Source organism: Gymnogyps californianus, chromosome 15, assembly GCF_018139145.2.
Source record: "Gymnogyps californianus isolate 813 chromosome 15, ASM1813914v2, whole genome shotgun sequence".
NCBI classification, from domain to species: Eukaryota; Metazoa; Chordata; class Aves; order Accipitriformes; family Cathartidae; genus Gymnogyps; species Gymnogyps californianus.
Genome location: NC_059485.1, coordinates 14,046,014 through 14,069,854, shown reverse-complemented (window position 1 = coordinate 14,069,854; position 23,841 = coordinate 14,046,014). Strand labels below are relative to the sequence as shown.

General features: G+C 40.9%; 1 protein-coding gene across 1 annotated transcript in view; it reads left to right on the top strand.

Annotated features, from left to right (window-relative positions):
* ABAT (4-aminobutyrate aminotransferase) overlaps positions 1-23,841 on the top strand; it is a 59,806-nt gene that overhangs the window by 19,662 nt on the left and 16,303 nt on the right. Inside the window, exons 2-6 of the mRNA XM_050906006.1 lie at positions 4,752-4,880; positions 16,420-16,517; positions 17,330-17,359; positions 17,936-18,053; positions 23,551-23,600. Coding sequence (XP_050761963.1) covers positions 4,811-4,880; positions 16,420-16,517; positions 17,330-17,359; positions 17,936-18,053; positions 23,551-23,600 — 366 coding nt within the window. The 5' untranslated portion in view covers positions 4,752-4,810. The remainder of the gene's footprint in view (positions 1-4,751; positions 4,881-16,419; positions 16,518-17,329; positions 17,360-17,935; positions 18,054-23,550; positions 23,601-23,841) is intronic.

The window sequence follows — 23,841 nt, the reverse complement described above, 5'->3', positions numbered from 1 at the left end:
TTTTAATTCCAAAAGAAAATCAGCTTTGCAGTGTTTTCGCACTTCCAGCATGGCTACCTGAGTACTGCCAGGCTTTTCAACGTTGTTCTTTTGTTTTAGTCACAGGAGCCATAGCTGACTTGCTCTCTCAATTTGCAGTTTCTTCCACTGTTAAAAAACAGATGCAGAAAATGCGGTGTCAAAGCATGCTGAGCTGTGAACTGAAGAGCCTTCTCACCTTTTTGAGAAACGCCCTCCTTGCAAACTGTCTATACCAGCTCACCTCCAGGATGTCAGGGCAGGCTGGGGTGTGGAACGGGTGATTTTGCTTTCAGGCGTAATGCTGGTGCTGCCTGCGGGCTCCCGACAGAGAGGGGAAGCGTCCGCCTGCCGTCTGCGGGATGGCAGAGCTTCAGGACCTTGGCCTGCTGCCCCTGCACCCGCCAGCAGACCCTGCACAGCTCGCAAAGCAAATAGGCCTTGCGCTGTTTTCGCATCGAGATGGATCCGAGCAAACAGGACTAAAAGATAGTTTGAGATGTTTTAAATTTCACAATAATTAACACGTAGCACAACGATATCCTCGCTGCTGTGCATCATAGAAAAGTCAAGTGCAGGAAAACAGCAAAAAAGGAATGAATTTGCCTTTACCTCCCAGCTCACCAAATACATATTGTGAAGACTTGTGGAGTAATTGCCCTGTGCAGCTTGTGCTGCTGTTTCTGAACCACTTAATTGTTCCTGATTAAATGGTTTTGGAGCAGCAGAGGGACAAATGAATGTGTCCCCATGAATTTAAAACAGGCTTCTGTGTCTTTGGCATGAGTTGCAAGAAAGAGATGCAAATCTGCGGTGCTGACTTCATCCATGCGTTGCAGTGTCTCTGTTTCACCTCTTACCTTTGCATCTATCCCGAGGATGCTTTCAGAGGCAGGTTTTTGCAAGCTGCAGTCTGAAACACGGCCGTCATGCTGCATTAGCTGCTGTGCTAGCAAGCGAGAATGTTATACGAACTCCTAGTTTGTGTATTTTTGCTCCTGTATCTGGATCAAGCCCCCCTGAATGTTGGGGTCCCTCTCTAATTTTTTTTGTTTTTCCAGGGGTTCCCCCTAAGAAACTTTTTTTTTTTAATTTTTCCAGGGGTTCCCCCTAAGAAACATAATCTTGTTAGCTCACAGAAACAATGCATCTTTATACGTTCACAATAGGCTACTGCTACTGCTGCTGAATGACTGTTGTCATTCCTAGTAACTAATTTTGCCTGACAGAAATAATCACTCAGTACAGAATTTTAAGAGCTCCTGTTTAAAAAAAATACATCCAATTTCACAGTATGCATTTAAAAAATCCACGTATCCTTATGTTTCTTGTGCTCAATAAACTGTACTAAGCTCCCTCTTTGAAAATAATTTTTCTTACTAAAAGAATGTGACTGTGACTTAAACTGTATTTGCCAATGCATGTGTTTACATAATGCAAAATTACATACAAAAATATATGCAAATATATTCGCAAATATATCTGCAAAATTAATGTATTGAACGTGGACTTCAGAATAGCTGTTCTGTACAGTCATCTGTAACAATGGCCTTCTCCGGCTCACACAGTTGCCATTAGAGGAAAAATATTTAGAGAAGACTTTTATGATTCTCTTTTTCTAGAAGACTCTCACATCTTTGAGGTCTAAGGTAGCTAGCATTTAATCACAAATCTAATCCAAACATTGTCCTTCACATCCCCTTTACAGTCTGGTATCTGAAATTGGTGGATGTATTTTGCCTAGATTTAAAGAATCTGAAACTGTATGCAGTTGCTCCGAAGCAGCAGTGGTGATGGAGCGTGGCTTTGCTGCCGTTTTGACATGTGCACAAGAGCTGATTTCTGCTGGCTTGCAAACTGTGACGCTGCTGCTTGCGATGCTAGAACAAGCTAGGCCGGTGGGAATTGATCAAGAGATGGATTATGGAGGCAAAATTCAATTGGTTATTATGATAACCAAATAACTTTATACCAATCACATCAGCTGATCTCCTCTGAGAATTTGTGTGTGTAATGGAGATGGAAAAGAAGTTGATTTTAGTTATACTCGCCTGTGATATTACATGATTTATTCTGACTCTGGACTAGAAAATGGTAAAACTTTTTATGTAACAACTGTCAAGGAAAATTAGGGCTAAGCTACTTTATTTTTGAACCTCTTGCAATAACTTCAGAAAGCCAGTACCATATCCAGATATATTTTTGAGCCTTTTATGAATACTGTATTTTAACCATTAAAGGACTTAAGATAAACAGTAAATATAAGTAAAAGATAAAATAACATTCTGGGAGCAAAGACGTAGGAGTGGTTCACCTAGGGAAGGAAGAGTAGGTACCGCTGAAGGGAAACCTGGACAGTGGTGGGTACAGCCATGTAGCATGACTGGAAGGTATGTTTGATTTGTATGTGAAGAGGCATCTCATCATTGTGGGGAAGGTAGATTAGTCAATTGGTAGCTAAACACCCACGGGAGATGACTGAAGGGGATTAGAACGACGAAGCAAACCTCGGTGGGCTGTTTTAGCCTTCTGTTATTAGGGATGTTTTCACTGCTCCGTTTGTTAGTTCTGGCAAAGCTATGTTCACGTTAGCTTTTAACAGGTTCCTAGAGACTTTTAAAAAGTAATACTTTGCAGCGCAAACTTAAGGAGGGAATTGTAGATTACAGAAGTACAGACCAGATAAATAGCTCTGAACAGAGGACATCAATCAAGGTGGTTAATCATTGTGAGAGGTGCTGGGCTGATTCACCCTTTAACAGCTTTTTTCCACAGTGGTAGTCTCACCGACTTACGTTTGTTTTTTGCTAGAGGATGGTCATGAGATAAGAAATTTATGGTATTGGGATATTTCTTTACGCATTGATTATGCAAAAGTTAGCACAACTAAAGAAAGAAGCTGAGAGTGAAAAAATGATGAATGAATTAAATTAATCTTGTCTTAACATGAAGTTACTCTTTTCTGAAAAAAATTAACTAGTTCCCGCTACGCTTCTGACCCAAAACCTTACGAAGCTAATCTGGCTTTTTCCAGCGTGCACACAGATGTTGTGCAAGTGTTTGCTCACCTTGGCAGGTTTCAAAATACATTGAATTTTAAATTGAACTCAGAGCAAGCTAAGTGAAACCAAGTGCTATGTCAATTGTCTGGGAAGGCACAGGGAATTTTCTTTGTACCTGAGTATGAATAGGTCCATGAATTAACAGATCTCGGTAGGCAAGGATTTTTTGTTTTCTTTTGCCAATTCTGAAAAAGCTCAGGCATGAAGGAAAGCAAATGGTGTCTTGGCTAAAGACAATACAGAAATTAAATTTCTGATATATTAGTGGTGGGTAAGAGATACTTCCTATAATGGCAGCAATAGATCAGCTGCTTCCCTGCATCTAGTCATCAACATCTGTTTGCATATTTTATTGATGGCATAGAAATTATGTAAGCAGTAAGCTGTGATCTCTTTCTGCTGGAAGATCAGCTCCATTCTCAGAGCGTATTTGTTAAGTAGAGTTGTTTCCAGGAGGTTTACAGGTAATAGTGACATTTCATTTGGACTGCAAGCCTCGGTCCATTGCTACTAGATGGTCTACACCCACTGGAGGTGGAGGGACATCCAGTGAGGTGAAAAATGCCAGCTTAGTCTCTGTACAGGCAAAGAAGGCCTCTGGTGTCCTACATAGAACACAGGGTACCACACTTCGAAGTGTAAAGTTTGAATTTAGCCTGTATCCTGGATAATAATTCAATGACCTGTTTTATCTATTTCTGACTTCCAGCCAGGCTTTCTGCACAGGTGATCCAGAGTGAAAAAGGAGTCATATTATCGTTCATGCTACTTGACTTTACAAGGTCATTTATATTTAACTAGCTGAGGTAGAATCACAGAACGGTTGAGGTTGGAAGGGACCTCTGGAGGTCATTTGGTCCAACCCTCTGCTCAAGCAGCATCACCTAAAGCAGGCTGCTCAGGACCGTGTCCAGTTGGGTTTTGAATATCTCCAAGCACGGTGACTCCACACGCTCTCTGGGCGACCTGTCCAGGGTTTTTCTACGTTTAGATGGAGCTTACTGTATTTCAGTTTGTGCCCGTTGCCTCTTGTCCAGTCACTGGACACCACTGAGAAGACCCTGGCTCCTTCTTTACTCCCTCCCATCCCATACCTATTTATTACACATTGATGGGATGCAACCTGAGCCTTCTTCAGGCTGAACAATCCTAGCTCTCACAGTCTCTATTCATAGAGATGTGATTAATTGGTAGAAACTGTTTTTTCAGGAGACTGATTTTCTATTTCCTAATGCTTGTCCTGCTGTCGTCTTGTATTAGATGAGATTTTTCTCATAAACTTAGGTCGAATCGAAATAACAGATTGGCTTGAGAGACTGACTAGAAACAATTTTTTAAAAGTTCAATGTAGTGCACATACATAGAGAAAGTAGAGAAGAGCAAGGGAAAATAGGTAATGATCTTTACCCCCTGGCCCCGCTAAAGCTGGGAGATACAGATTTAGACTAGAAGTCATTTGCCTCAACAAGACCTAGCACCAGACTTGGATCTCAATCCTGAGACTGCTCTGAACATCAGCATTAATCCATCAAAGCATGCTTTCAGTTTCTTTGGATTGAAATTAGTGAAAGGGGAAATTGAAATGAATGGCACAGTAATAGTGGCTGCATCCATAGGGACATGAATATTCAAATGACAAAAACATGTCAAAGGACATTTTCTTTTTTTCAGAACGTCAGCCAGAAAGAAATCTCTCAAGATTGAGTCTTTTTGAGTAAAGAAAAGATAAAATGGCGTCAATGTTGCTTAGTCGACAGATGACTTGTTGCCTGCAGCAAAACTCCAGACTGCTTGTATTTGGTAAGTGGTTTTTTGTATTTTCTTGGTTTGTATTTGGTAAGCATTCACTTTACACTAGTGGACAAAATTCCAGTTTGAACATTGCTGGGGTTTGTCCGGTGGTGTTGAATCTGTGAAAACTTAAAGAATATGATGTTCTGCTTCTTAGGTAATGATGCAGTTGTAGTCCAGAAGTGGCCCACAAAGGTGCTGTGGCTTTTTTTTTTTTTTTTTAATTTTATTCTGCAAACGAGAACTCATTTAGTTAATAATTTGCACTGTAAACGTGCTAACTGAAACAAAGCTCTTCAGCCCTTGGAACTCTGCTCTTACTTTCTGATGCTACGTGGTGCAGAGATGAAACAATCATCCATCAAAATCAGCCGTTTTTTGTCTTTGTGCTATGTAGCATGACCCTGCCCGTCTTCCCTTGTGGAGGGGTTTTGTGTGACTGACATGAAGAGATGGCCCTCACTGGGGATGTGTGTTTCTGCCTGGAGTTAGCTCTAGTATGAAATAAAAACCTACCACATGGCATCAAACTACTTTCTCCTAAGTGTATAACGGCAAGTTCTTGCTTGGCCCTGGCTTGTAATTTAGCATGTGTATGTGTATATTAAACCTGCAATCTCTGTGAAATAGACATAAAAACTAAATTTGTTGGCTTTGTAGGACAAAGCAGTGTAGAATCTAAGATCTGGCATCCATTTCGTGTGCTGTTATACTGAATACAGTATGGCTGAATGGCTTTTTCTGTGACTGAGTAAATATTAATGTTTCTTCTCTCCTCCAGCCCTTCTTCTGCAGTGCCACTGTGTTCCTTCTGCCACTGCCAGGCAAACACAGAACCCTTCCATTTGCTCAGAAACTTAAACATGATTGATTTCCTTTTAAGTAATACACTTTGGGGAGCAACTGACCTTTGGCTAAAGAACACAAAGTCTGGTCTTGTAACTATAGGAAAAGTATTAGGTCAGCGTTTCAGTACAGGATGCGCTTCTATTTATGGGAGTGACGCACTGATTATCTGCGCTGTGCAAGAGCAGTGATTGTTTGGTCGATAGTGGGCGATGGAAAGTGCTTGCAGCAACCAGGCCTTCGTTAGTTGCCAGTCCTTTGAGCTAATCTGTCAGCTCAGTATCACTGAATGCTCCCTGTCATTCCAGTGTCTTGCACACTTCTATGCTGCTTCCCAACCACAAAGACAAATATATTGCAGTTGTGCAAGATACTTGGGGTGACTGGAGGGCAGATGCACTAACTCGCTCTTCCTTTCACGCCATTGCAGTGAGGGAGTGTAGATCTTCAATAAGAAAGGAAAGCAACTCCGGGCTCCATTAATCCATCCTTGCTTTCAGGAAACTTCTAAGTGGGAAAGCCTGCTAAAGTATTGAAGCAAAGAATAGAGGGCCTTGGCTGCAGGTTGTATAACAGACCTGTGGGCTTTGGGACTGAATACTTTGTGTGTGTGTCCAGAGGTTAGAAAAGATGGAGCAAGGAGAACCCCTCACCAGAAAGAACTGTATCCTGGCAGTTTTTTAGCCTGCAACATTCCTGGCTGACAGAATAGGCAGGAGGCTCCGATGCTTGTAGCAAAAATCGGAGCTTCGGGCCATTTTTCTGGTGAGCCCCAGCTAAGGTTGCAGTGCCGCTGGTCTCTGCTGGCTTTTAGGGAAATGCTGAGGGCAATGTCCAGGAGCTCTCTGCTCCAGAGTGCTCTCCTCCAAGGCATTTTTGAGCACTCAAGTTCAGAGCCTTACAGACTAAAAAAGAGACTTGTACATTACTCCCACAAAAATCCTGCAGTGCCATTTGGTCTGCTTATTTTTTTTTCTGTGGGTACTGAAATGACAGGGTTTGCAAAGGGGGGATGGAGGTGGAGAGGAGGAGAGAATAGATTGCGTCTTGGTATAAGTCTCTACGTCTGTGGGCTGTCATGTTTCAGTTGTGTGTGTGCATTAAGCGCAATAATCCTGTTCAGCTTGGATCTATGATAAATTTATTTACAGAAGGAGATTTTTTCATCCTCAATTACTTCTGATTTTTAAAGCAAATGTGGGAGTTAGCATTGTGCTGGCCCTGAGCATGAAATAAACTGATTACTGACAAAAAAGGGGCATGTGGAAAGGAAGGACGTTGGCAAGTTTGCATTCACTGCAGCAAAGAATTACATGCACATTCACTGTTGTAAAACACGTGGGAACAAAGGTAACTAAGCTTTATATTAAGCAAAATATTTCTAGGAACCTTTTCTCTAGTTGTACATGGCAGATAGTGTTTAATTCTAATTCAGATGGATTTCAAGCACTCAATCTTTTAAGGAACATGGGACAAGAGATAAGCATCTGGTTGGAGAATCTTTTTTACTTAACCACTGCTTGTAGTGTTCTCATTACTAACATAGTGCTAGCCCATGGCAAGCTAACTAGAAAGGGAAAACAAAAATCATTTAAGTTGATCAAAATGCAAAAGCTAAGCAAAACATATGAAAGAAATATGCAACTTAAATCTTCCCCAAAAATGTGAAGCCTGTAAGTATTTGGAGTCCTTACGCCTTCCTTAAAAATAAGCCTTAATCAGGTGTGGTTTTATTTTCCTTATATATTTGATCTGCTTGATAGTTTGGCCTTGAAGGTAAAGTTCACTAGAATTGGAAGGGTGGCAGAAGAACGACAATAGACTGAGTAGCTAGCCTAATCTTTTTTTACAAAGACTCCTGTGTAGTGCTGTCAGTATGGTAACAGCCAGGCAAATCTGGGAGAGGCGGCTGATGTTGGAGAAATGACGACGTACCTCGGTATTACGTCTTACCTGAATTGAGTTCTATTGCTGCTGTCAGCCCAGCGTCCTGTAAGGTGATCACGACTGGTAGTCTGAATGTAAATACTTACTCTGCTTTGTGCCAGCTCTGGTTTTATCAGTTGTGCCACTGTAGTAGGAAAGCTGTTCCATTTCCATGCTTTGGAGGCAGATGAAGATGCAGTTGCTTGTTAGCTGGTAGGGTAGTACCATAATTATGAGAACAGGCTGGGACTCCAGAGATCTAGGTTCAGTTTCCTACTGATTTACCCTAAGGGGTTGAATTCGTCTTTGAATCTTGAACTGGAAAGCATGCCAAAAGGTCAGTCTTCTGCCTTAAGGTGGCATCAATTTGCATTAGTGCATGCCCATGCCCTTCTAAGATGCTGACCTGTTCTTAAAGGCCCACAGCAGCACGGCTTCTGCAGCCTCCCCAGGCAATTTGCTGTATTGCTGAACTGACCTTACCTTTAAAACTTTTTTCTAATATTTAACCTAAGTTTCAAAACAGGAAAAAAATCAAATCCTTACTATTTGTCCTTCCCTCAAAGGACCTGGAAGCTGGAATGTTTATTTTTTCTTTGCAGCAGCCTTTTATGTATTTGAAACCTATTATCTCCCCAAAACCTCACATTTTTTTCTCAACTGGTCTAAATACTGTTTCAGTCTCTCCTTGTAGGTCCAGTTTTTCTCCTCCAGATTCTCTGCACTTTTATTGCAGTGCCCTAAATGGACTAACTCTGAGGCTGTACCTCACCTATCTCAGTCTGTTTCCTATCTCTCTACAGGGGATAATAATGTTTTATCTCAGAGGTGTGTTGCAGTAAAGTCTGAGAGCTGTTCATATTAATTATTGACTTGTCTCCATCACGGTTATCGGAAAGAGGTTGGAAAGCCATGAGAAAGATTTACTCTGTCCTACTTTTGTCTCCAGTATTAATCCTTGCTAAGACTTTTACTTTTTTTATTCAGTTTGTACATCAGGAGCTTCCCTAGGAAATCAGAGAGAACAACCTGGATATGTGTGAGGGTTGTGTGGGAGAAGCAAGGATCAATTCCCTTCTCTGGATAGTAGTGAACACGGACTTGAGGTCAGCTTCAGCTGATGCCCTGGCCATTGATGACTCTGGAGTGCAACCTCTCCCACTGGACTGAGGAACCTTTACTCTTCTGTCTGATCAAACAGCTGAGATATATAAAAATGTTCATATAAAAACCTGTTGTTGGAAGGAGGCTCTGCTACAAGGCTAAGTTTGGATGTCAGTTCTCAGTTTCTTGAGTGAATGTAAGGCCTTTGATCTTCCTATCTAATTTTCTTGTTCTTTCTGTGCCACAAAGGGTGGCTATGGCAATGCTGGCTGTGTTTTCCCACCTGGGCGTTCCTTGTGGCTCTTCATCTCTAGAGGTGTCCTGATGAGCTCTCATAGCTGTTACTCTGGTCCGTCATGCTGGAAATGAGGAAGGATGTTATGACTGATTCAGATCACAAGATCTGAAGAAAACCAGCAGTTGGATGCTCCTGTAACTCTGCTGAAGAGTTGATTTGGGATTATGCTGTGATGGGGAGGGGGAACTGTTCTTACTCTTTCTTACAGGAGCTTCCACTTCTGTACAGCCTGTTTGGTATCAGATTTTTTCTTTGTCTTTGGAGAATCCTGTTCCAATAAAATCTCCAGTGTGTATGTGGGAGTACTGAAACACAGACCATCTCATGTGGAAGAGCTTCTGATCATACAGCGTAAGCACTCTGTAAATAGCAATCTCAGTTTTCACAATATTATGCAATGGCGATGTTCGTTTTCCAAACATCTCTAGCTAGCCTGGCCTTTTGCCATTCCGTTTCAAGATCTGTTAGTAACAGATTCTACTTGCAACACCTAAAAGAGGACTTGGGGGAAATCACAGTCCTCCTACTTTTGGCTGTCAGGGCCTCCACGCTCTAAAAATTCTGTCTGGAAGGTGGTTTGATAGACACCCTGAACTGGAAGTTAAAGGCATGCAAGGGAGATTGTCTTTCTGCACTTGCACAGGGCAGCAGTGCTGTGGCACATGTAATGTGCCTCCTTGGGGACTGGAGAGCTTTCACTTTACACTCTTTCACAGCAAAACGCTTGCATTTGAGAGATCTGGTACACCAGCATTTATTTTCACCTATCTTCTTTTCTTTTTTTTTCCTTGGGGTAGTTCCTTCTCTTAATTACACTGATATAATTTCAGTGCCTCCACTGGAGTTTCTCCCAGGTAATATCCAGTTGTTGTATGCTCAGGAACTGTGTTTATATGAGTGTTATTTGTGTTCAAATGTATCAGAGGTTTAAGCACTTTCTTTCTAGCCCTGTGTTGAACCTAGCTCTTGTTAGCAGAGTTCACTAGTTAGCACAGAGACCTGCTAACAGTAGTGCTCTTTGTGACTACCAACATCACAAAACGTTAGAAGGGTGTACTTATATTAATTATGTTGCTATAGCAACGTGGTACTTCGTTAAAAATTGCTGAGACAGACACCTGGTGAGTGATGAGGGTAGCATAGAGAAGAGAAGTTGGAAAATAAGCTTTTCTGTCTGGTAGCAAATTACGACATCCTGTTAGATGAAAAGGAAGGATGTGATAATTTGCTGATGTTACTGAACTGTTTAGAAAGACGATGTGTGTTGCATAGAGCTTTGAGAAGTCTGCAAGAAGGAAGAAAAGTAGAATTTAACTTGTTGTACCCATCCTCTTTAAATGGAATGGGTAGAAAATTCTCTGCAAATCATTCAGCCGATGTGCGCTCTGATAATTAGGTTCATTAATAGTACATAGGTTTGGTTTTTGACTTTTGCCATGATGTGAAGAGACAGCTTTGTTTACCAGGGAAAAGAGTGCGCTATTCTTGGTCATATTAGCTAAATGTAATTTAAGAGCTTTCCTAATGCTTCTTCAGAGATGGACACTCTGCTGCAGCCCATTACCTCTACACACTTTTAAGATGAGAGCTGAGGTCAGGTCATTTGGTCCTGTTCTTAAGTTAAGTTAATATAACACAAGAAGCCCTTTTTCTATTGCAGTTTGATCATAGACCCCAACAGAAAGTCAGTGGATTGACTTGGTCTGTTGGCTCAAGAGCATGACTTTAATTAAACATCTAGGTACTGATTTACATACAAGTTATAGTGTAATATGAATTTAAGAATAGTGACATAAAACTATATTGTTTTTAAAAAAAAAAAAATCTGTGAGGATGTTTAGGCCAATAATGTATTTTTGTTAAGCTTCCACCTTTTCTTTTGAAGAAGTTTTAAAATAAAAAAGCCACACAGCCATCAGGCTGTCTGCATGGAGGAGTTAGAGCAGTACAGGTACATCAGTATCAACAGTGACAGGTTATCATGTGTATATACTGTCAGTCCATCAGTGACGAAGTCATAATAAACATACACACTGTGGAGATTTGTTGGAGAGTTTCAGCTCCCCCATTTGGGGAAATACGGGTCTCACTTGACCTTTGTGGCATTTTCTGTATTCTAGATCTTTTGTTTCAAAGGTAATGCTGTTAGTTCACTGAAGGACCAGCCATCAGGGATTCTTAATTCTTGAAAATACCTTGCTTAGACATAATAAGAATCTCAGTTTTTATCTGTCCCATCTCTGCTGTCTTTTGGAGAGGCAAAGTGCAGTGTTCAAAACCAAGACCTGACATGCAAACGTCTAAACTCATAAGTATCAAATTGGAGTAGGCCGAGTTACGGGGTGACTTCAGGGTTTCTATTGCAGGGTAAGTTGATATTAAAAAGTCAAACAGAAATAATTTGGGCTAAGTTCTAAAGTACATTAAGTACCTTCAAGACAGAAATGCCAGCTGAGCAGAGCACGCTGCAGTTTACTAGGGGATAAAACACTACAGTGAGTGATCTGATTTACTTGCATTTACTTGCATCATTAGGAGAATGCGATACTCATACTTGGGGTGGGGGGAAGCAAGAGAAGACAGAGCATGGCCTCTGGGCTGAAATCCTCCTCGAGGGAAAACAAATCAGGTATTGATGCGGCCATCTGTCACACAGTGTCCAAGCGCTTGGAAAAGCCTTTGCAGGAGAGCGAGCCGCCTCCCAGAGCTGCGCTCTGTGTGCAGGGCCTTGCGGACCTGGAAGCAAGAGGCAGCACCCATGCCACGGTTATTCAGGGCCCGGAGGACAAAGTGTTGCAGAGTATCCAGAGTGGGAGATGCCAAAAAGCTAGTGAGTCTTCATGCAGGGGTTGGCCAGACCATTTTTCACCAGGGCTCTGACGTCGGTGCCTTTTGAGAGCGGTCTGAGCTCCAAGTTTTGCCTGTACAATAAGGGCAGCTTGTGAGACTGTAATGGAACGGGTCATCTCAAGGGGAGCAGTGCTGTGGCAGTACCTCTCTGTTCACTGAACTCTGCGGTGTGAAGCTGAGCAGGAGCCCTTAGCTAGTAAAAACTGCTGTGCTTCCTTTCGTTTCATTTTCACAAGGAATTGGACAGCTCCCTGAGCACTGAGGCAGCACTGGGCTTCAGGAGTCTTCAGCCATCCGGCAATAAGACGGTTGGTTTGCTTGCTGTTAAGATGCTCTTAGATGAGGAGAGCTCTTTTACGTGTGAGTGCCAGTGACTCGCACAACCTATGTGTGCCAATACAAGTCACGCAGAGACTGAGCTCTTTGCAGGAGCTGGCCATTTAGACTATCATTAAAATTTCTGATCAGAGTCCCAATTTACTTGAATAAGAGTAGGGAAGGAAAAAAAGAATTAAAAGGGGGGAAGCAGGGGAACCATGTTTTTGTGTTCTTAAGATTTGGGTTGTTTTGTTTATTTTTAACCAACCCTGTGAACAAGTAAGCATATCTGATGAGTAGTGAAGTGGGCTGTTTGGAATAAATCTGTTGACCTTGCTAGAAATTGTGTGAGTTTGTGCCAATCATTAATGTTATACTCTCAAAGGGAGAAGAGCTTCATTAAAAAATAAAAAGTTTGAGGATTAACTCCACTTTGGTTTTAACTTTTGCTATCAAAGGCTTTGTTAGTATGTTGAGGTTTTGGGTTTTTGAGGGTTTTGTTCTAGCCTGTATTCTTCATCCTCTACCTAAGGGGAAGAAAAAAACCCCACTTTTCAAAATCCTTTGATCTGGTAACAGAGGGCATTTTCATTTTATTTATGGCAAGCTGTTCCTTCAAATTCAAACCATAGCATTTGCCTGAGCTAGGAAGTGGAACGACTCTTTGGCAAGTGTAAGGATCAATAAATCAGTATAGCTGCCATTATACTGGCATTAATAAAATGAGATACTCTGTGGGCTCCTGAAAACAGGTATATAAAATTAAATTTTTATCAGTGCATCAGCCTAGAAATCAGGCTTGGAGAGCCTGATGATGTGTAGCATGCTTTAGGAGATAACAAACAAATGAAAGGAAACCTGTCACTTGTGTTGCTCATTTTTTAGATGGCTCTGGTTGTCAGACTTACTGAAAATGATTGTGGTTTGGATAAGCTGCTCCTGAAGCTGTTGTTTAAAAAAACCAATGTCTCACAAATTGACCAATAATTTTATAAAAATGATCTTTAAATCAACTCTTCTTCTGGGAAGACCTGTATGTTTTAGTTTCACTTGACCAGTCTTTGCTGTATATGAAAACCGGTCTGTTGATAGACACGAGCTATGCCAGCACGAATTAGTGCAGCACTGAAGTACTGTTTGTTTTTAATCGCTCATATGTGCCCTTAGCAAATATCTAGTTCAACATACCTATGCAAAAGAGGCTGTGGCATAAACAGTAGCAAAAAGATGATGATGATCTACGAAGCAGGCTGACCGGTTTTCGCCTTTGTTTCTTACACAGCCTGGCTGATGGAAAGCAACCTCCTCTTGACTTGTGGTGTTAAACAAGTTAGGACAACAGTAAAATATTCTCCAAATGAATTCCCAGTTGCACAGGTCTGTAAATATGTGTGTTTTCGTAGGGGAGACGGTGCCCTTTGCAATATCCACAACAGAACTTTCTTAGAGAAATAATTAAATTTGTGTTTGATTTAGAATCCTTATCTGTTAAAATATTTCACAGATTGTCCTTTAGGGAAGTGGAAGAGGGAAAATGTTATCCACACCTCACAGGTGATGGCCAGGAAGTCTTTGACTGTTGGTCTCGGTTTTAGAGCCTGGTGGTCAGGCATCTTGCATGTTTGCAGGAGCGGCTTGGTTGTTAACAGAAGAGGAAATCTTTAATCACTGTCCAAACAAGTGCATTTTTATGACAACTGAGTTAAAAAGACTAAGGCAGGCAGCGTGCCTGCATAAGCTGCTGTTTCGGATGAGAGGACCCTGGGAGGTGGATGGAGGGGATGCGGCGGCACAGGATCTCTGGCAGCAGAGCACAAGGTAGGGCTGGGGAGGAGAGAGATGAGGAGGACCATGCCTGTGGGTTATAGTTCACCTGTCTTAAATTCGCAGCTGTGTCAAATGATTCCAAGTATGCTGCTGGGTTTCCATATCTTTTCTGTTACTGCTGACTACCAAAATGTCCTATATATTCTGTGCCTCTTCTGGTGTTTTCTCCTTTATCATATCAAGTAGCACCCAGAGCCTGGGGGGAGGGAGAGAAGAGGACACAGGAGGAGGAGAAATGTTTGCCACTGGTTTGCTGTGATCTCCATCAGGGAAGGAGCAGGGTGCACAAAAGGGTTAGTTTGGTCTCTTTTCCGCTTTTAGACTTCATAGTGTGTCTACTAAATCTGCAGCTTTATTGGCTATGAATTGTGTAGCTTTTGATCTTTTATACGCAGTAGCTTTTTTTTTCCCAGTGGAGCGGTTGTCATGCGGTCTCCAATTTACATGAACGCTAAACAGAATGACACAAAAATGAAGTGGTGTTGCTGTAACGAAACCTATTAATAGCTTTGCGGAGAGGCACTGACGCATCTCAGATATAAGGACTTGGGATTATAGCTGAGGAGAATAATCATCTTTGCAGACTAAGTTTTCCCAAAATGAGCAGTGAATTTAAGTGCTCAGTTAGAGATGCTTTCAAAGGGCTGTGATTTTTCAGGTAAAGTTTCTCAAAATCAGGCTTGCTTGCTTGGGACATCTCAACTTGGGCTGATGCAAACTGCAGCAAGCGTCTCTAGTCACTGTTGGAAATTTTGGCCAAACGGCTGTATTCAAAACACTGCCGAGCATTATCATGGTATACCTTCTATTTTGCTTGATGAATATTTGTTTTATTTGACAACTGGTTTTTTTCAAACAAAAAATGGTTTTAGTACCTTTCCGAAACAAAACTCGGGCAGTGAGAGGTGGTTATGGATGGAAGCGCAGAGGGGCTGGTGCTGCCTGGGGTTCCCGGCGGCGGTGCTGCACCCCAGTGCTTTTCATGTGCATGGGTGCTGGCCTGCCTCCCCACGTGTCTCCCTTTCTGGACCTCTGCCACATTGGGGTGCATTGTATCGTCTTAGCATCTGGCAGTGCTGCCCTGGCGCAGCGCGATGCTGGTGAATGGTGACTTCAAACTGTGCTGCTGCGCTGCTCCGAATCCCCCCAGGCAAGAGCTGGTATCGCCTGACTTCCAGTGGTGAGCGAGGCACTCTGAACTGTCCCTCGGCTTTCCACTGATGAGAAGGAGAGCTAAAGATCTTCATTTTGGGCTATCCAAATTGCACCAACTTAAAAATGCCTGTCAGACTAAAATAAGTTATGCCCTCATCTTTCAGGTGTTGATCTGGTCCAAGTGTGATACCCCTAAGTTAAGTGTATTAAGATTAATTTGTGTTGACATTGTGCTGGGTAGAGGCTTGCAGGTGCTCCATGACCAAAATGTAATCGTTAAGAACGTTAGTTTAGTTCAACACTTAACCACAGTGTACAGAGCAAGCTCATAGTCTCTTGCTGGTCACCTTGGTAGAGCTCTTGAGTCTGTACTTCCTTTGTTGCAAATGTACAATTCCCATATTATTCTGTAATCCCCTTAATGGAATATATACATATTTGGAATGTATGCTTACCAGAACTGTCTATGTCATATGAAGTATGCCTAAACCCTGTATTTTGAAACAGTTACTTCAGAAATGGAAGCAGAGCCTGTTATTGATGAAGCACAGGAGATTTTTGCCTTTTGGTTTCATTAAGATGTCAAGTTTATTATGATTCCCCAATTACACACGTGGATAAAGAACAGCAAGGTCAGAGGCAGGATCAGAGGAAAAACTGTCACTATTTTTGACCCAGATTTCAGAGCTGTACTGCAAGATGCCGGATTCATGTGAGATTCTGAATTTATTTTAAACGCAGCCATTTATCTTTCTGAGACAAGTCTTTCCCAAACGGTGTTCTTTGAGCTGTTGCAGAACATCACAATGTTTTTCACCTGTGGACTCCATCAGGCTTTTCCGGTTATTACTGATAGCCAACAAAACCATCTCTGCATAGGAGTGGGGAATTTACAGCAAAGGCTTGCTCAAGGCGTAGTGGACAGACTCAACAACAGAGGTGGAAACAGATGTGTTCTTAGTCCTCCTGTCCTTTACAGTAGGATTTGCCTCTGTTTCTGTAGGGTTGCCTTGTCATTTCACTTGTTTTTTTTTAAAGCCACCTCACTGGTATTAGTTTTATTTTAACACTTGTCAAAGATGAGATATTTAGTTCACGTCAGACAGTACAATGTAATTGGTCTCATCTGTCAAGTGCTCTCAGTCAGGTAAGGTGTGGATATTTATTCTGAGAGGAGAGCACAGAAAATATGATCTGTACTCAAGTTTTCATTATTTCTTACAGGACACAGATATATCAGTCAAGCTGCAGCTAAAATTGATGTGGATTTTGATTATGACGGACCTCTAATGAAGACAGAAGTTCCTGGACCACGATCTAGAGTAAGTTCCCAAAGTATAGTAGCTTGTTTTTTTTTTTCTTTAGCTGTGTTTAACTTACTAGAAAACAAATTTCATTCCAAACCTTAAATCTAATATGAGTAAACATCATTTCACAACAGTCTATGCCCACTTTTATCAAGATGCTGAGAATGAAAAGTTCACGAATGAAATGCCCCTCTCTCAGAGAGAGATCTGAATCTCAACTGCCAACTTCCCGTATGAAGTAATTGAAAGCAAAAGAGCATCAGTTTGATGAAACATCTCATCAGGCTTGGTTACTTGTGCTCCTGCCGAAACAGAAACTCAGTTGGCTTTTTATGATGTGAAATAATGCTTTGGTTTTGAAATGAAGCAATTTGCTGGACATTGTTTTACTCTGGCAGAGTCAGTATTTATGTGTGTCGTGGGGTTTTCTTGTTTTGTTTTGTTTTTAAAAAGAAAAGGAGCTGTCTGTCTAGAACCAGTGTGCCGGTATCCCTTCTGTGTGTCTCTGGCTTCTCTTATCTTCTGATTTCTCTCTTGTTTTCTCAGTTCAGTTGATCAATATAGAAGAGGCAGCTTTCCCTTTTCGGAGGTTTACAATTAAACTGTGTTTGCAGCCCATGTAGCTCTGCATGCCACAGTTAATAGTTTTGACTAACATTTGCAAGATGCATTATGAAAGTTCACGTGGCAAGTAGAGTTGCCTGGTAAGCACATAGGACTGCAAGTTTTGCATACAATTTATGTGATCATAAAAAAAGAAACATACATTCTTCTTCAGTATTTGGTAATTGCATACCTGAGACTCTTTGATGTTTGTTTTTCTACAGGAATTAATGAAGCAGCTGAATGGCATTCAGGTAATTTGTCAAGTTTTCTGAGTTTGGGGGTGCTAATACTGTGATTTCAGAACTTGTTTTAAAATCCTGTTTTGTATGTTTAATTCCATACCAAAAAAAAAGGTGAAACACTGACTGTGGGTTTCCACGCTGAGTATATTCTGTATGGTGTGTATGTGCATGTGAATAAAATCTTTTTTAGTGTATTTTGAATATTGCAGAATTATTTTGCTAGGATCAGTGATTTTTCTTTAAACACTATATGTGCCTTTTGAGTTGTTATGAAGTGGCCAGTGAAAACATAGGTATATTTGAGCTTGAGCTTAAAAGTATGTCAACCTAAGTGCATATTGCCTTCCCAAGATGAGCAATTCCTCAAAGTCTTGTGCTTCATTTCTGTAGAAAAAGTGCATACTTGCCCTTTTTACAGTCCCTCTTATAAAAACAGCTCTACAGTTAATTCCCATGCAATGAATATAATGTGTCTTTGTATCTTATCATTAGATATTTTAATCAGACTTTGCTGTATAACCATTAGGTGCACCTTCCTACAGACTGCTACTTTTAAAGCATTAATTGTTTGTTTTTTCCTTTAAGAATGCAGAAGCTGTACACTTTTTCTGCAATTATGAAGAGAGCCGAGGGAACTACCTAGTAGATGTAGATGGCAATCGCATGCTGGATCTCTACTCTCAGATTTCATCCATCCCAATAGGTAGGAGACAGTTGTGCCAAAACTTTTTGCTTTGTCCTCAAGCTGTCATTTTGTTATCACAGCCACTACCAGAGAAGTTGGTTGATTAACTAAAAAAAAACCAAAGGTGACATCATGTATGCCTTGTGATCAGGGTACACCTCACTGCTGTGTATTATGTAGCAGTGTTTTTGAATAGCTGAAGAAACTACAAATTCAATACTTACAGCTCACTTCAAATACATAGTGGTACCCAGAAGAAGCTCTAGTATTAATGTTAATTTGAATATGCAAGTTCCACAGTTTAGATTGTCTTTGCTTGGATTTGTGTACTTTGTGATTCTGTAACAGTATGGTACTGTTTTAAACATTAACAAACATAACTTAAACATTTTAACATTAAATTATATGCTTTAGTTAACGTTTCTATCTCGAAAGAACTGAAAAAAGGAGTTGGCCATGTGGACTCCAGTAGGATGAAACAAGACCAAACACTGAACTGTGGTGCTGAGTGAAAGCAAAGGTGGCAGGTCAGTTGGGCTGAGGGACCAAACAATGGACTTTTCAAGTGCTTGGGAAAGTCAGTTGATTTTTTTGTGAAGCATTTCAAGAAGGAAAAAAAGCAAGGCGGAGATGTAGGCCCCAACTGCAAGGAATCTAGGTTTCAGTAGGTGTTCAGTTTGTTCCTTGTCAATGGTTCCTCTCAGTTGCTTAAAAATACATTTCTGCAGAAGCAAGAAGAGCAGAAGTGCTGGGGTAATTTAAAAGGTAGATGTTGTGCTATGTATAGAAACTATGATGACTCAAAATCATCCCTACAGGCCTCCTTTATTGGGAAACAGACTTTAGTGATGTTCAGGTCGTTACCAAATTTTTGGCATCTAAGACCTTGTGACTGCAATGGGTTTTCAGTTATCCCAGTCTTCTTTGCAGACAGGTAATATTTTTGCTCTCATGTAGCACCTCAATAAATGTGTAATCATTCCAGAACTCTTCAATGTTTGTAGCTTATTTTCATCAACACAAGTTCTAGATATTTTTTATCTTTTAGATGCTGCACTGAGATAACTTTGTTAGTGCTAATGTGGAAATAGGGGTGAGACAAAGGAGCACAATGCTTGTATGCCAGTGGTCGTCTAACTTAAATGGGATTGGATTTTAGGTTTCTAGGAAAGGAAGTGCATTTAATGTTCAAGGCTTCGCATTCTTCACACAAGAAATGCTGATTTGGAGAAACCGGTGCATGGTCATGTAGTCGAAGAAAAGTCAGTGCATACTCCAAAAGAATGAAATTAAGGTTGTACAGACAGTGCACTGAGGCTTTCTGACCTTCTGGTGCTTGATGGTGCAAGCATACCTCCTTTAATATAGTTTTTGTGTATAAAATATTTAAGTATTAGGGGGGAAACATTTTCTAAATGGGCAGGGGCTTCTGCAGTTTACTTTCTCTGGTTGATTGAAACATACAGATATAAGACTCCAGTACCTATAACTGATCCTCAGCTAAGCCATCTAGTTCCCCCTTCATGTGTGGCAATACCTTCTTGAGGATAAGCTTGGTATTTTTGTCCTAGAGGACGTGTTCCTCAGTTGCAAAGGAACTATAGTACAGTGCGTCATACACCTTCTCAGATAATGGCTCTATGATGCGTAGCAACAAGAAGTAAATGGAAATTTAATACTTACAGGCTGACCTAAATCTAACGGAACACACAGCATTAAGTTATTTTTTTAAGTTGTACTGAATGACAAGACTGACTATCTGAAGCTGCAGAGGTTGCTAATAATGTCCCTCTTGGTGACAGAGTTAGGTTCTAGAGTGGGACACCAAAACAAGATCACAAGGTGCTTGCTAGTCATCTGTGCTTATCTCTCTGCAAGTAAATCCAATAAAACCTTTTATGAATCTGTCAGGACTCCCCAAGATTTAATAATGATCTGCTACACTAGAGTATATTTATCAGCAGAGGTTGAGAGGTAATAAGTGCCTGTGTGGAGAGATAAGAATTAAAGTATAAAAAAACCTCTAGGCAAAGATGTTCTGGGCTGTTTCTTACTGAAAAACAAAAATTAAAACAGTGTTTTACCACATGGTTTTTGGGAAGTTGTAGTACAACATACTCCTTTAAACCTGTATCTAACCTGTCTAATAGAGGTAGAAACCCCATGGAGCCAAATGCAAGAGGGGATTCTATCGACATGTTTACTAGCAAACATCCTGGAATAGCAAATGAAACAATCTGCTTTTCAGTGCTGGGAAGGTCTGGTTTTGTTTGGGGAGATGCGGAGAGGTGTAGTTTGATATTATTGACAGCAGCCTGCTGCTTAGTTCAAATGGATTCTTTGAGCTTTCTCCATCTCATTATTTTAGCAGCCTCCAGTTTTTTTCCTTTTGCAGACAGGCACATTCATGAGCCTGGAGGACATGTACTTTCCTGTCTCACTGATCTAAACACACACAGCAAGAGTGATGAAGCAGGTGCCCTTCTCTTAAGAGCCAACTCTGTCACTTCTGACAGGAAGGTGTTTGAGTGGATTCGTAAAGCTACAAACCCTTGCGTTGGTCATGGCAATGAAACAAGTTACTGTCTGTTTGCTCTCTCAGCCTAGAGCTTTTTGACTTTGTCTACCATAGTTATATAATAGTTATTTAACCATTTAGTTCTTCCTGGTGTTACTTTTATGACTATGAACCCACGTACCAGTTCAGCGTCTTTCTACACGCAGACCTACTCTGTCAGAAACAGTCAGGCTTTAAGGATTCTCTCTTGTTTTACTGGGGCCTGTTTAAGGATGCACCAGTGGAATAGGGGGTGTTAGGAGGAAGACAGGGCCACTCAGCCTGAAGTGAAGAGAATGGGAGAGACATCTTGTGTGGGTGGGGAAAGGGTAAGTTATGGGTAATAGAAGCCTTGAATTTGTGCTTACATAAGAGAAGATGCAAAGATCTCTGCATTCTTCATGCATCTTAACACCAGCAACAGAATTACATGTTTTTACAAGCAATACCAGAGTTAATGGTTAAGCTTCCTAAGCAACGGTAGCTATTTATAACAAACTTTTGTAAGGTTTAGTTTGGAGATTTCTAAACACTAGATATACTCTCAAAGGTGCTCTCAGCGGTAGCCACAGCTACAGCTCTCAGTGACACAGCTTTCAACTGTGTCATTCCCTCTAGCCTAACAACAGTTCTTCCCATGACAGCAGATGCAATGCAGATTTAGTTGTCTGTGTCTCAAATAACTGCTTGTATTATCTTCATAATAATTTTAACAGATTCTTTGCAGCATGACGTGCAGTTAAAACAATCTGGATATTTCCTTGTTTTGAACTAAAATATTCAAAACGGAATTTATAATTGATTTGTTAACACAGTAGCCTAATGCTCCATTGCTCAGACAGGATAATCGGGGCTATTGTCATTCAACTCGAATGAAGCGTTCAGAGGCATGATAAGCTTTTGCAATAAAATTAGAGTGGTCTGACTTCTTGAGCAGTAGGGAAGATGAGGTTTCCAACTGTTTCTACAAGGGAATATAAAAGATGATGTTAATCTCTGGCTTTGGCATTTCATACATTAGAAATCAGGCTTAAAATGAAATTTCTGGGCTCCTTTGGTGAAGATTTTTTTTCTTTTTTTACATCAGATATGTTGGTTTACCTGTAAGCAAGCAAGTTATCCCATAGAACGTCAATGGGTATAAATTAAGCACCTTTGTTGTGTTAAACCCAAAGCATTCTTAGCATCTTGATGTTTCTGGGTAAAAAGGTCAAATTTTTGCATCTTTTTCCAAATGAAAGCTTCTCAAAGTAAGGAAAATGGGAAGGAAAAAAAAACCTGGTCATGAGAGAAAGTGAAAAATGCAGAACCTCCTTCTTTGATACGAGACAGCAATTTATCAAACAGGTGCTTTTGTGGTGATGCACAGCTGAGGTATGTAAATCTATGACTGAGAAAGAAACATTTCCAGACAGGGGTCTTGGAATAACTAATGGGTTGTGGCGGGTTAGAGATTTGGGTGCTTATTAGTCTATGAGTTTTAAGTGTATGGCTGTCTGTGTAGGCAGGTTCTTCCTTCTGGTAGGATTGTTAATGATCATGCATGAACATCTGCAGTATGCAGGGGTGAAATATGCATCTTCATGCGTGCAAATAAATGTGAGTGTATATATACGTGAAAGCCTAGATAATGTGGAGGCCAGTACGTGCACGTCTCAAAACCAAGTTTGGCAGCGTCTTGCACAGAGAGAGTGTTTAGATAGCATTGTAGAGGATAGCGGTGATGAATGCCATCCAACTGCGACAGCTGTCAAGGAGCGCTGTCAAGCCATTGGCAAAATTCTGCTGGAGTCCCAGGGCTTATCCCTGCTGGGTCTGCCATAACATGTGCTCATTGCACGCATCAGCAATGAAAAACCATCTCTGAGAACAGCACTGCTGTGCTAGTAAGGTTACCCTGTGCCATCCGGCTGTATCTGCTGAGGGAAAAAAGCCCTTGCTGATATTTTGTTAGTACATTACAATGCACTGAAATTACAATTGCTAAATGAGCTTTCTTTGGGAAATTGGTAAATATGTGGATTTTTGCTTGTCTGTTTCTTACGGTCAGCTGCCAAAGACTGGGGAGCTGCATGGAAGAAGAGCATAAAGGGGGGAATATATATTTCTAAGTTGATTTTACAATGAGGAAAAATCCAGTCAGTTAAACAGCACAGTGGGGGGGGGGGAAGCTCTGTTATTGTGCTAGGAATAATCAGTCTGATACTCAAGGAGGGTAAAACTTGCTATGAGACTAGAAGTGTAGCACCAGCTACTGTAAATGGACACAGCTGCATGGGGAGCTTCCCTCTGTGGTTCGGAGTGGCAGAAGCTGTTTCTGAAGTGCGTGTTGGGTGCTCAGTGCTCAGTGAGAGCCATGTAAGTCGAGCAGATCAGGGTTACGGTGAGCGAGAACGGTAAGCAGCCTGCTTCAGGCAGGAGAAACTGGAGACGCTTCTATACCACAGCTAAGTGGTGACTAACAGAAACAACGGCTTGTGGGCTCCATTGGCAGAAAGTGATTTCTGCTCTTAATGGAGGAAGAGGAGAGGTTCGCACGTTGTACTGTAAAGAAACCAAATACATGTAGGAAACCTAGAAAGGAGAGCAAGCAAGCATTTAATAATGTCAGTCCCGCAGCACTTGGTAGAAACTATGATGCTTCAATCAGGCCCTATCAGGTAAAAGATCCGTGTCATGTTCATTTATTTTTGTGTTCAATTTTTAACTTTCAGTACTAAAATATGTTTTGCTATTGACTGACACAAAATTTGTAGCAAAGTTCCAGATAAAATATTTTGTAAAAGAAGAGAGGTTTGTACTACTTCGAAAGAAGTTCTGTTATTAGTAGTTAAAACATACACATTACACAGAAACAGCCAAGCATTAAGTTAAGGTTATTCTCTAGGTTACACTTTACATTAGTGTATTGAAACCAGATAGAAATAACTGTTTTCTTTCTTTGTTCTTTTTAATTAGGTTACAGCCATCCCTCTCTGATAAAGCTTCTACAGCAGCCACAGAACTTGGTAAGTGAATTAAAACATTAAGTAGTTGAAGGAGTCCTCTCCCTCCTTGTGGTGGTCTTTCTTATTTTTTCTTAAACTGATAATGAATGCTTAATGACTCAATTTAAAGTATGATAGGATCTGCTTTCTTTATTTCCCACTAGATGAAAAGAGTTTGGTAGTGTTTAAGATGACACCAAAACTTCTGTGAAGCTTTACAAGAAGTAAACATTCGGGTGATGCAAGCACTTGATGTGTTTGT